Here is a 13,955-nt window from a genome sequence, read left to right as displayed (position 1 = left end):
CTACGTGCAAACCCTAACCCACTCGCTCCCAAGATCTCCTGCAACAGGGAGGGAGAGACAGCGCCGGTCCACACAGCTCAAAATAATTATAATTGTACTGTATTTTAAATCAGTCTGATGTTGAAAACAAACGAAGGAGTGTTCTCAGAGACAGCAGCGTTTCCCATACATATGCTCTTCTTGGATGGCCCACCCAGGTAAATAAAATCACTTGCTTTCGTCTTAGGTAAATCTTACATTAGAACTCCTTATCTCACTCTTTTCTAACTAACTTTTGGCCACACACCTATCTAAGTTGCTTGCAGTGCATGTGAGGCGTCTAGGGAACACAGGTAAATTGTAGCGTCAACCCATAGTCTGTATGTGAGGCTTTTAAGGGGCATCTGTAAATTTTAGCTACATAAAATAACCTTGGTTGCACTGTTTCCATAAAAGCTTCAAATAAGAAAATAATGCATTGCTGACACCATCTGGTAATCTGGCAATCTCCTCCCATGGGCATGGGAAACACGAAATTGAGAACATATTCAGGAACAAAAGTAATTGTTAGTTGCAGCCAACATGATAGGTCCAAATACTGATGTTCTTTGGTCTGGACTAACCACACATTCATTAAGTGACCTACTATCTTGATGGGGTCCCATCATAAGTGAAGTAATGTAGTTAAGATATTCTCTAAACCCCTGTTGGACATGTGGCTCATCCATTTTCACAAATAAAATCAACTTTCAGTGTTTTATGTCTAACATGGCTGCTATCTATTAAATTATAATAAACTACAGCAGAATTACTAACCTTGCTGTGTGGAGCTTTGCTTGTTACCACACCCATCTGAAAATGTTTTACAGAATGTTGTTGTGACTCCACTGCATCTGCTCTGTTAGTGCTGTTCTGTCTACAGTAAAAACAAAAAAAACAAACAAAAATACAACAGAGCTCCCATAAGTTTGTTAGCATTTGTGTATCATGTTTGTACGATGTGTATTAGGTAGCAGACACATACCTTTTCTTCTTACTCTTTGGCCATCCAGCTGAAAACAAGGCACATAAAAATGAGTTTCAGTTTTGAGGGACAGCAAACTATGAGGGAGGATTTCACCAGATTAGTAATAAACCAGTTATTTTGTTCTCCACGAAAAGCAATAATCAGTTTGTAATTAGATCTTAAAAGACATATACCTGCTTACATTCAATTCAAAGTACAAAAAAAAACCTAGAGGCTGCTTACTGACACCAGCATAAATCTGTCTAGTAAACACAGTATATGACATTACTTTCGGGCATTTTCTTACAAAATTTCTTTCAAACCATTTAGTAATGCCCCCCCCCCACCAACATTCCAGCCAGATATACTATTTAAGATGGATTTAAAAAAGAAAAAAAGGAAACATGACTTAAGCTGCTGCTGTGAACATGAGTGCAGGAAAAGTACCTTTAGATTCTGCCATTTCAGTGATGAATTTAAGGTGTTGTTGTTCCAGGTCTTTGATTCCCTCATGGTCGTCCTTACACAGACTCTGGGCTGAATTGTTAGCTTCAATAGCCATTTTGACCTCTCCCAAGGAGAACAAAGCCTCACAGTAGCGATAGTGACCCTGCAAACAAAAACCAAGCATTTACTTCTAACTCACAACGATTGTTTGCTTATTAGTGACGGACATGAAGTACCTGTGGAGTCACCTACAGTAACAGGCAGTACAGTTCACACTGACTCCACTACTGCTCCAAATATGAATCAGCTACATAAACACTATATTGGTACTGTTTCTCTTAGTGATGTCTTATCTAAATCCTAATGTTGAGTATAAATATGTCCATGGAGATTATATGGTATTTCTCAAGGCAAGTTCAATTCAATTCAATGACACACACCTGAGTTTGTTTGATACCTCAGTACCTGATGAAGAGACAACTTGAGGAACGTTGTACTTTTTCTAATGTAACAAAATATCATTTTATGGGAGTGTTTAACAGTGTTAGAAGTCCTTGAATCTTAACTCAAACACACTAAATTTACCTCACCTCTACGGTGCAGAGACATGCCTAGATCCGCATCGGTACTGATACTGCTGCTTGACTCAGGATATCCCTAACCTCTGTGCAATAAATGTTGGATCAGTTTAGTTTTCTCTGTTGCATGTACATACTACACTATTGTAGCCAGATTATAAAAGAGATGAGTACCTTTGCCCAGAGTGGTTTTATAAGAGTAGCCCGTTTTCCATCACCAACTGCTTTTCTGTAAAAATCAAAAATTCATTTTTGGGTTAAAACATTTCTTATGCCTCCTAACTTACATGAACACACCATTAAAATTAAAAGTCACCTTTCACTCCTGATCTGTTGTGGTACTCATATTAACATCCACTGCCTATATTTATCAAGAATCACTCCAAGCAATTGTAATGAGAGTTAACCTAGAACTAAACCCCCCCCAAGTTTTACTTATAGGAGTAAGTGTGGCATTGCTGTTTTATGACAGTCAGAGGCACAAAGTAGAAATTATTAGGACGTATTGTGGTTTTCATGACAGTTGCGGTTTTCTGTGTAGGTTTTGTGTGTGTGTGTGTGTGTGTGTGTGTGTGTGTAGACAATTAACACAAGGAACTAGTTAGCCTGGTTACACGAACAAAAATATGATGCCAAAATTACTGCACAGTCGTCTTTTGCAGTTGTTCTGCAAAAGATTTGCAAAAGTTTAACGGCGCCAGACTGGAGAACTAGCAGCACCAGCTGCTTATCTTGATGAAGCAGCTCCTAATATTCCCATTAAGGTTGTGGATAGAAACACATTGGCACGTATTTTTCTTTTACAAGTTTTCTGAAAATTTGGTTCAGATTTGCTCTACATTTGGATAGAAACCTGGCCACTGGGAAGCAACACTAATGGCTTAAAAAATAAATGTATATGCAATTTTAAATAGTAGGTAAATTTGATTCCTGTCAGAAAGATCCAACCACTCTGTTTTACAGTATCTGTAATCTTGTTTGTATTGCACACACAGCTATGATGGTGATAATCCCCTGAGTTGGGGAAATTTTTATTTCTGTAATTTAACCCAGTCTTGGGTTATAGACTGTGACAATATGAACACAAATCTCCAAATATTACAGATTCACTATAACTTGATAAAAATAAACACAATAAAATATATAAGACCCTACATTATATTTTTTTTTAATTCAATTGAAAACTCCTGAATGAAAATTAAGTAGATGACATTCAGCCAGACTATGCTCAAAATAAAAGTTTTAGTCCACTCTCACTGAGGAGCCCCGAGTACACAAAATCTTGAGCCATTGTATGAGGGATGAGAGTTTGATTTAGTGAAAACATTTTTTCAAGTTCTGACAGAATGATCACTGTGACAAAGTTGCATTTTCCCTATTGCAAAAAAAATCATTCCGTTTTAATCAAAATAGTATCTTTCTAACACATTTGAATGCCTTTGGAGATTTGCTAAATATTGGCAAAGATAGAAGCAATCTCTGAAGTTAATAAAAAGCTTTTATTCCTCCTAAAAATTGGATCAAAAATGTGACACTATACATTTTTGGCCAGTTAGTACTGATTTCCTACTCTGAGACACACGAGAATTAAAGGTCTTGGCGTACTTGTATTAATTTCTAAGATGCGAAAGGTCACTTACATTACCTTACTGAAAGGTCAATGGAAACAATGTAGGCAAGGGCTTTCTGTCCTCTTTTTATGAAACACTCTTCTCAATTTCGGTAGAGATGCTTTTTAAATCACCACAGTCTCCAAATGTTAAACATCTTTTAATCTGATGAGGTCAAACAACTGTTCGACTTACACTAGGGACTTCAGTTATTTACAAATGAAAGGTGCGCCAGAATAAGTGGTACTCACAGATACTTTTTACATCGGATATAGCACAGGGCTCTGTTTCCATAAATTATGTGGTTGTCAGGGCTGGATGGAGAAAAAATTAATTTCAGTTAAAAAAAACTTACCAGTTTATTACAGCTATACAATCTAATAATGTAACCATGCAATGACTCCTATCTATGTGAAACCTCTGTTAAAATTTTTGTTGACAGTATCAGAAAGACATTAAATCAGCTCTATGGCCTTTTTTGAGACTGAGAGGTGTTTCTAATGCTCTGTCCCTTTCATGAATGTCGACAAAAACTAAAATACCTAAACCTCACAAATAAAGGGATTCAAGACAGGGCCATTACTGCATTATTGTACTTGTGTACCAAATAAACTGGTTACTCAAACTGGTAAAAATTGCAACCCTTTCTAACATATTTAGAAAAATGCAGATTAAAGTTTCACTTCTGAGAAAAAGACACAAAATATTAAACATTACTTACTAATATTTGAGGGCTTTGGAATAAAACTTCACAGCATCTTCATACTGTTTTTTCTGAAAGTTGTCATTTCCTTTCTTCTTCATTTCTTCACTTTTCTGAATGACGAACATGAAAAATCAAATTTTTATTTCCACAGGTGCAAGGAAAACATTACCCGGGTTTAGGGCTGCCACTTTTTATTCAAAATTTGATAATTCGAATTTCTCATGTTTGAATGATAATTTGAACATTCAAACATGGGAAAAAATTAAAAATTAAATCTTTAATGATCTCTCCATATTCAAAATTCAACAGTGTCTAAGTGCCTCGTACTCAAACAGAAACACTGTAAAATGCAGTGTCACTGATTTATTACATGCTTAGTATACTAGTCTATTGAATTGTTATGTGGGAAACGGAGACTGACGGGCCGCACTCAACAGATAATGACACCGAACCATCTAAGAAGTAATGTGAGGAAGCATTTTGAACTTGACACCATAGATAGAAAAATTTTGAATACAGTTGAGGCTGTACGCTGCTCTTTTAAAATGCACTATTATGATTACTGTATCATAAATCTGTGACACCACCATGAAGAGCTTACTTTCTTGTACTGGGTAGTCTTTTAATTTATTGCAGTGTTTCATATCTCAGTGCTTTGTCAATAGCATTGCTAGACACAGTGAAATAAAAAATAAAGGCCTGCAACTAACCATTACTTTCATTATCTATTAATCTGCTGATTACTTTCATGATCAATTGATTAATAATTTTGTCAATAAAATGTCATAAAATAGTGAAAGGTTTCTCAAAGTACCGTTTGTAAATTGGTTTTCTTATTTGACCACCAGTCCAAATCCCAAAAATATTCAGTTTACATTGAGCGATGTAAAAGAAGAGAACTAATCACTAAAAACTTTGAGAAGTTTAAACCAGTGGATGTTAGGAAATTTAGCTGGAAAAAGGACTAAAATGAATAATCTATTAACAAAAAAGCTACTGATTAATTTTTACAATCCACTAATCACTGCAGCTGTGTAAAATAAATAAATAAAAATAAAATTAGTTCTAATCTTACATTTTTGATGACTGATCTAGGTCTAGGGGGCAGTTAAGTACACACAGGTACCCAATCAAATGTGATTTGCAGTGACTAGCTAACTTGGCCCATCATATAAAACTTGACTTTTAGCTTGTGGGTTGTAGTAAGCTGGCAGAGTGATATCGTGGCAGGGGGTGTGTATTTGGATCTCAAAAGCTATTTTTTGCTGGTAAAATCTTTGCTCACATTTTATGGTTTGAGGTCCAATTTATTTATTCAACCATTAACCTCTCGCTCCTGATCCAACAACATGGGTGAAGGAGGTGTGTGTGGAGGCCAATAGTCCTCTGCAGCTCAGTTTTTCACTAAAGCTGTGTATTGCACTGTAGTCACTAGGTCACGGCCACTTTTGAGAAGTCCTATGAAATCTAAAAGATCTGTTTTAAATCTAAAACTGGAATGATTAGTCATTTAATCGATCGCCAGACAATTGATCTGCATTTATTTTGACAATCAAATAATCGTTTCAGTTCATTTTCAAGCCAAAAAAAAAAAAGCTCAAAGATTCAGGATTCTAGGTTCTCAAATGTGAGACTTCCTTGACCTAACATATAGTACACTGAATATCTTTGGTTTTTGGACCCATTTTCAAACTACATATAGGTACTATCTCATTAAGACTGCTCAGATCATGGTCAATAATATCTCCGTAAGTATACAGTAATGTCTGCGTTCAACACTTTATAGCAAATAAGTACAAGCTACAGTCAGTAGATCAAGTGGTTGTGTCTTACCTCTACATGACAGTCAGATGGTCGAGCCATCAGTGTCCTCATTGTCTTCTCCAAGTTGGTACCCATGTCCTGAATATACTTAGCAACTGATTGAAAGGAGAAGAGCAGTATGTTATAAAATAAAATGGACTCTGAAATCCACTAACTGCCCAGGCAGTTTTTTCCCTTCACATGAATTACTACAAATGTCTTTTGACTTGATAAAACAGAGTAAGTTGTGTAAATGTCAGTGGTGCATTACTGAACGGTTTTGTAGCGGACCAGTCTCTGTGAAATGTAGTGTGACTGTGTCTTACACTCGGTGAAGATAACGTGCAGGGTTGTGAACCAGGTGTGTGCGTGGCCAAGCGCCAGGACGCGATGGCGAATAGCAGGCTCTTCTGTTCGCTCCAACCAGTGTAATGCATTCTCCAAAACCTCTGGGGAACGCTGATGACACAAAGTCACACACAGATAAAAATGTCAAACAGAGAACGCATCAACTATCTCTATTCACCATTACCCAGGCCAAGTCAATACATATAGGTGTCCATTCAACTGTATGATATTTTTTTGACGATGAAGTTCTGATTCATTGTAAGTATTTTTGTTATTTTGGCCACCGCTATTCCTTCTCGTTGTGAACATTGGAAATTTTTTCGGATGCACCAATATGATGATTTCTCTCCCGATACAACAGCTCAGGGTACATGCTGATATTGAAAAACGATCTCATACTAGTGCCCAAACTTAAAATCAGTGATATCTCCCAGCATAGAATTCAGGGGTACCATATTTATGTATCATCATATGGATTGGTGCAAAAAACAGCCTCCTGCTGTGACTGAATGAATGCGACTGAATGAATGCAACTAAATGTTTTGACGACCCAAAGGATGACAAAGCATGCAAGCATTTCTTCTCAACACGTCTAGTTTTTGGTGATGGTTTTAACCAAGAGCTACATTCCCTGTTGTGCTCCAAAGGGTTCAGTATGTGGTTCACTCCTTTTTTCATCATAAATGCTTCCACTCAGCCAAATTATACTCAGCCAAATTAACAACACAGTGCACAGACACAAATGTACGTATCCCTAACAGTTTAAATCATTTGACACAACGCCTTGAAAATATTAAAGATTGAATGTGTAACAACTGCCTGAAAGTACATGAGGACAAAAACAAACTTAAAGTTGTTGGTGCTCATAATTAAAAAGAGACAAATTAATAAGTGAACCCAAAAGGAGACCCCTGGATGTCATCATAGACGATGATTTCAACCTTGATCAACATATTGACTCCATCAAAGAGACTACATCTTTCTACCTCAAAAATACTTCAAAGTGTACAAAATGCAGCTGGCATCTCCATGCTTAGCTGACTGTCTCTCCACTCCTCGTCGCTGCATCAGGTTATCAAACACTTGAGTACTAACTATATCAGTTAAGACAAAGCATGGAGAGGCTGCCTTTTCTCACTATGGACCAAAACTGTGGAACAACCTGCCCACAAATATAGGATCTACAACATCTTTACATTTCTTTAAGAAAAATCTGAAGTCACCTCTTTAAACTTGTTTTTACGTAGACTATATTCTGGATTTTACTATATTTTATTCCACGTTTATTTTAATTTCATTTAATCTTATTTCAAGTTGTATTGTTTAATTCTAACCAGTTTTATTATATGTGTTTGTTTGCCACCATTTAACTTCTTTCTTTACATTTTTTATATATACATACATTTTGATGTAAAGCCTTTTGAGCCCCATTGTATGCATGTAAGGTGACATACAAACAACATTTATTATTATTATTATTATTACAATTATTATTCTTAACCAAAAGCTAGAAAAGGAAGTCATGCCTTTCATTGTTTTAAGTACCTTTACCCTTATTAGCTGATAATCTCTTTCATATTCAATACACATGATCCCTTTTTTAAGACTTACCAAGTTAAACATGTTGCTTATCCAGAAAATATGCTTTGTTTGGTCCCTTTTCAACTGAAAAAGAGAACAAGCAGTTTAGATCAAAAGCAAAAGTTTCGAAATTGTAAAATACCAACGGCATGATTATCAGCAACAGTGGAGTTTACTCTTTTTCTCTTCAGTGCTAACTAGAGTGTGTTGTGCATTACCTCAGACAACTTGCACACTGAGATGCATTCCTATCAGATTATTTATGTGAGAGAAATGATAATGATGCAAACTGTTTCAAATATAATGTCCTGCCTGTGTGGTTTTCTCTTGACTGGTGGCGTGCTGAAAATTAAGTTAAGATACTTTACTGATTGCAGCCTGGAAGTTCTCAGTTTACATATAAACTAAACTTTTCATACAATTAAGCAAATGGCAGCCACAATGTGAAATCCCTAAATAAGGTCTCTGTAGCTACGGTTTCTTAATCATGCTGCACTCAACACAAGTCAAAATGTTTACAAAGAACAAAACAAGGTCAGTTCTGAAAATCTGCCAATACTAACACACAGTATCTGTGATAAGCTAAGATCGGCCAATAACATCAGCCATGCCAATGTATCAGTCAAACTCAGCCACAGATTGTTCTCACTGGGGATAAGCACTGACAGAAATTATCACACTGCAGTCTTATAGGTTGTGTGTAAAACACACACAAAAAAAAGAGCTTTAGACTGAACCACTACATAGTGAACTTACACTTCCTTTCTCCAAGGCTCTGAGGACTGCTTCCAATATTTCTATCCTGTGCAGATGCTTCAGACTTAGATCTTCACTGTCCCTAGAAGGAGACAATTACAAACTCTTTAACAGTCTAAACATATAGGATTGGAAGTGTTATTATTGGGGGTAAAAAAAAAAAAAAATTATTAAGATCCCAGTCATAATTATACCTACATGGAGTCGATTAGACCTATTTGTACAGCCCAGCAAGCAGTAGGGCTGGACTCGTCACGCTGCAGCAGAATGGGAAGCCAGAAGGTACATATTTTCATCCGCTGTCCAGCTTCTTTTTTGGTATCAACAGAGATACAGCCCCATCGATCAAAAACCTCCTCTAAAAAACAAAAACATGCAGAAAATGAACTTATTTTCAGCCAGCTGAAAGCAGAAAAGACAATTTATAATCTTAATTCTTAAAGCAATGTCACATGTCGAGCAACAGCCAGCAAGAGATGCTCCAAATTCAGGGCACAATATATTTTTCAAGAAGTAAAAGATGTAAATTAAGGAATTTTTCAGAATTTTTTTTTCAAAATAAAAATATAAGTAAAAACTGATTATTGGATTGTGAAATCTATTAATGATCTGATTAAACTGGACAGGGTTTGTAACAAAATATCCAAAATTTCACACTGACGCACTCAAAACTCACTAAATTGTCTAAATTGTCTCCTATATTTTTCAAAACATCAAAATCAGTTAACTTCAGCAACTCTAAAAAGATTAACAAAACTTATTCAAACAACTTGGACATAGTGGTTTTTTGAAATATGTCAAGAACTGAGGCCACAATGACAACAATTTTCTTAGTATAATCTGTTCTGGTCACAGACCATGTCATAACTTGCCATGTGTGATCAAAAATGAAAATGATTTATGACTTCATTGTTTCTACCTTTAAAGCTTTTATACTTATTAAATTTCCTCAATTTTACTCCAAAGTTCTTCTTTCTTTCATCTAACAGATAGAACCCTCACTGTTACAGACAAATTCAAGCATGTGTCCATCGCCACCGGTCTCTTCCAGATTTGCAGCTCAGAGTTCACCTTTTTTAACAGAGCAGATGTGCTCGGTCAGCCTATGAAAACATTGCTGGACTGTGTTTGGAGATAGAGATTATTCTTATTTGGAGATTCTTCTTGTTTGTTTCTTCACCGTGTTTAGTACATTATCACACTACCAGACTACTAACTATAGCGTCACTGTCATACACTTTCTACAGTTTGTGAATGCTTTGATCAGTATCTATTTATCAGAAACATGACATCATGTCCTTTTGAAGAAATTCAGCTGAACTGAAAAGGAATGGGACTGTGCCTTTAGTCATCAAAGTAGTGACTGAATCAGAATTTCTTTCTACCCGAGGTACTTTTCCGCACTCTTATTGTCAGCAGATCAGTGGTATATGCAAATATGCCTAGAAAACTGAACCTGCAACGAGCGGTGTGTTAAGACTTAAATGTTCCTTACCTGATGGACGGAGGGCGATGACTGTATCATTTCTCTGAGTGGCAAGAAGGGGGGGAAAAAAAAAAAAAAAATACAGTTTCAGTGACATACAGAAAACAGCAAGTTGTGTAAATACTGTTATTTTGAGTATTAGTTAATAACTCACAAAGGTTATGCGGTGTCTGGAGTCTTCCCAGTCACCATATTCACAATCAGAGTCGGAATCTGACATTTTGTCCAAATCTGTAGAAAAATCTGTATAAAAATCACTCAAATCCATTCTATATTTGGCAAACATCATTCCTCTTTTCATTGCTGTCAATAATGTCTATGCAAGTTTATTCTCAAGCTATTCTGAAATGAAGAGAGTGACCTCCAAAAGGCTAATTTAAAAAAAAACAACATTCAAGTCAATCACACTATAATCAGTTTTAGACATCAGTCAGTAATAATGTATAATCACATGGTTTATAGTAAGTAAGTTTTAACACTGCAGCCTAGAGCCGCAATGATTAGTCAATTAATCGATTAGTCAATCAATAGAAAAATAATTGGGAACTAGTCTGATAATTGATTGATCATTTTTGAGTTATTTCTTAAGACAATTTTTCAAAATTTCCTGGTTTCAGCCTTTGGTTTCGATTGTCTACTGTGGCCAGAATAATTGTGATGGGCTTATTTTCACTTTTTTCTTGACATTTTGTAAAGAGAAAATAATCGGCAAATTAATCGACTATGAAAATTATTTGTTAATTGTAGCCCTACTTATTAGATACCAAATCACCGTAAAGTGGTTTGGAATACTATGAGGTAGGATTTTACAGCTCTGGAAAGTTAACATGGTGTCACAATGATTGCAAGGTTAACAGTAGAAATGTAGCTTTCACATTACAAAGCAGTAATATCCCAGGAATTGGAGCTTTCGTGTATTTGATTGGCCAATGCTGTATAATGTTACAGCAAAACCTGAGCCAGTTTTAACAGTATCCCTGCTGTGCCAACGCAAAGGGTTCCAATTAAACAAATCTGTTTTTCCCCCCTACACAGTGCTAATATCTGTCTGAACAATGCATAAGGGCAGGGCCAAGCTGTAACTGTCTCCAACCTCAACCAACCTGTTGGAAACCCCAGCTACAGCACATTTGCTGACCTTTAATTGTCCTCTTCAGACCAGGGACACCAAAACACATACATACATCATGGTTTGAAAAGATGAATGCACAGCAAGAATGAACACACCTCATGCCTACTTTAGACTATGTATATACACAGCTTTATAAAGCATATGGTAAACTCTCTTCCCCCTTTCTTATTTTGTTATCCTAAATTCTGACATAAATATCTAATGTGTCTTCTTTGTTAAGTGATGTTTACTATTCTTTTTCTGAATGTTTATAAATGAATCTCTTGCAAATGGGTGTGTGTGTGTGTGTGTGTGTGTGTGTGTGTGTGTGTGTGTGTGTGTGTAACTTCAGTTCCTACAGTTACACCACACTTATAAATCGAGGGAAATTATTATGCAAGAATTAGTAATGAACACGCAAGAATTAAAAATTTGCACCGCAAAAATGAGCGCGAGTTACCGGCACCACTAGTCTGGCTTCATTACAGAGACATTACTCTTACTTAGATCAAAGGGAGAGAGAGAGATACCGTGACATGTACATGGGAATTATGCAGAAATTTCCAGCTAATAATGGGGAGCTAACGCTTTGAGGGACGGCAAAACGTTAAGAATTATTACTGTAGCTATTGCAATTTGACGTCGTTTTTCTAAAAACACATAAATAAATAAATAAATGCCGACACTCTTGAGTATTTAAAGCAGTTTGTCCAAATCAACTCCCTCGGGAAATATGTCAACGTAGTTAACGCCGCTCCTCGGCGTTAGCATTATAGCATAATAGCCAACATACGTAGTGATAAGATGCTGCCTTGCAAACGCTAACGGTGCCAAGTTTGCCCCGCTGGGTTATGCGTTCAGTGTTACCTGTTCAATGCAGCAGCTTTATTTTGGCTATTTTCTCATAACGTGGCCCAGATCGACGCCTTCTAAACAAACGCCACGACACTTTCTCACTATTTTGTTTCAGCGCGACGCAGCCGACCACAGTCCAAAACGGGATTACACCTCAGCTACTCGAAGCTGCCGGGTTTAAAAAGCGATTTAAATAAGTGATAAAATCAGAGAACAGTCACCTCAAGTCAAAGATAAACAGCAGTATCTCGTTTAAAGGTGCTCGTCCTGCTCATATTAGTGTGCGGAAGTTAAGGCGGAGGCGCTGTCACGCACGCAGCCCCGTCTGCCGTCAACGTGCGCTGAGGGGCGGGTTTCTTCTTCTTCTTGAAGTTTCATCGGGGCTTTATCGCCACCAACTGCTGTGGAGTCATTAATAATAAAAACAATGATAATAATAATAATAGTCTCTGACTATTTTAAACTTGCTAATAGAGATTGACTTGATGAACTGATTCTTCTGCCTTCTTCAAGGTTAAACTCTGGAACAATGGTGATGTCAAATCTACTGTTGCGTCAGGAAGTTTCCAAGGTTGTTTTGCTGGTAACAGTAATGTTGCATACTAATAGTTGAGATATTCTTAGTTTTGCTGCTTTCTGTGTAACTGTCGATGAAGAATTTTTTGTTTCCCTCCTCTCCCTTTCCCAACAAGGTTTGCAGGTTCTTGCCTACTAATGCTGATGTTAGAGTCGTCTTAAATACACTTGTATATAAGCTTAAAGCCTGATATGGGCCTTACTTGTATGTGAATGCAAAATAAATTCACACATTTATAATCTAATACTGATTTTATTAATCCTGTGTTGATGGTTCTCGGTGTTGTTCTCTCTGCTCACTGAAAATTTAAAACCCCAGTTAAATGACCTTTCTTTTACTTTTACAATAGCCTCTTGTAGTTTGTCTTCCTCTTTTCCAAATTGCCCTATCAGTCACAAAAAGAGACAATCTCAACCCATTTTCTAAATTTATAAATATGTCATTTATAATGATAAAAAATAGTAAAGGTCTCACTGTGCTACCTTGAGCTTCCTGAGGTGGAGCCACTTTGAATTACTTTATATACAGTTAGGCAGTTTAGTCCAGTGGTTCCGAACCTGGAATGGCCCCTCCTTAGGGTCACAAGATCAATCTGAGGAGTCATGAGAGCAAGGCTCAATTTCTAACTGGGCAAAGCGGCCAACTGCTCAGGGACTCCAGACCCCCAGGGGCCCCTAAGCCCCAGGTTTACTCTGTATGTGTTGGGTTTACATAATTTGATTGATCACATATTAGTTAGAAATTTGTAGCACTGAAATACACTCCATTCTACACCTTGTAGACTTGTCTCAAAGAGGGACTCTTTGTCAGAATCTAGTTTTAAGAACTGAATTGTTTTAGTTTATATTGTTTATTATATATTGTATGTTGCAAAGTTTATTACCCAAACCATAAACTAATATTTTCCAATAGGTTTTTTTTTTTTGTTCAGCTGTCAAAAACCCAAAAAGATGTTGAGTTTACTATCATAGGAAACTGGGAAACTACCAAAAATTCACATTTGAGGAGTTGCTACAGGTGAATTTTTGACATTCTTTTCCTTTAAAAATCACTTAAGCAATTAATTTTTTTGTTAATTGAGTAATAGATTCATAATTTAAGCATTTCATCTC

The 13,955-nt window shown here is 36.5% G+C and overlaps 1 protein-coding gene across 2 annotated transcripts in view; it reads right to left on the bottom strand.

Moving 5' to 3' along the window:
• Window positions 1-12,611, bottom strand: part of ttc3 (tetratricopeptide repeat domain 3) — a 36,201-nt gene extending 23,590 nt beyond the window's left edge. The window contains exons 1-14 of one of the 2 annotated variants that reach the window (XM_040149817.1): window positions 12,488-12,611; window positions 10,455-10,531; window positions 10,310-10,343; window positions 9,013-9,172; window positions 8,815-8,896; window positions 8,089-8,142; window positions 6,456-6,588; window positions 6,160-6,245; window positions 4,342-4,436; window positions 3,872-3,934; window positions 2,185-2,239; window positions 1,433-1,595; window positions 1,004-1,031; window positions 796-895 (exon numbers count right to left, since the gene is read on the bottom strand). In XM_040149817.1, coding sequence (XP_040005751.1) covers window positions 796-895; window positions 1,004-1,031; window positions 1,433-1,595; window positions 2,185-2,239; window positions 3,872-3,934; window positions 4,342-4,436; window positions 6,160-6,245; window positions 6,456-6,588; window positions 8,089-8,142; window positions 8,815-8,896; window positions 9,013-9,172; window positions 10,310-10,343; window positions 10,455-10,520 — 1,119 coding nt within the window. In that variant the 5' untranslated portion in view covers window positions 10,521-10,531; window positions 12,488-12,611. Of the gene's footprint in view, window positions 1-795; window positions 896-1,003; window positions 1,032-1,432; window positions 1,596-2,184; window positions 2,240-3,871; window positions 3,935-4,341; window positions 4,437-6,159; window positions 6,246-6,455; window positions 6,589-8,088; window positions 8,143-8,814; window positions 8,897-9,012; window positions 9,173-10,309; window positions 10,344-10,454; window positions 10,532-12,278; window positions 12,457-12,487 lie in introns of those variants that run through there. The other variant, XM_040149818.1, reaches the window with a different exon arrangement.
• Between the last annotated feature and the right edge of the window lie 1,344 nt (window positions 12,612-13,955).

The sequence above is a fragment of the Xiphias gladius genome, chromosome 17 (genome assembly GCF_016859285.1).
Source record: "Xiphias gladius isolate SHS-SW01 ecotype Sanya breed wild chromosome 17, ASM1685928v1, whole genome shotgun sequence".
Taxonomy (NCBI): domain Eukaryota; kingdom Metazoa; phylum Chordata; class Actinopteri; order Istiophoriformes; family Xiphiidae; genus Xiphias; species Xiphias gladius.
Note: the sequence above shows the minus strand (reverse complement) of the source record. Positions and strands in the feature narration are given on the sequence as shown.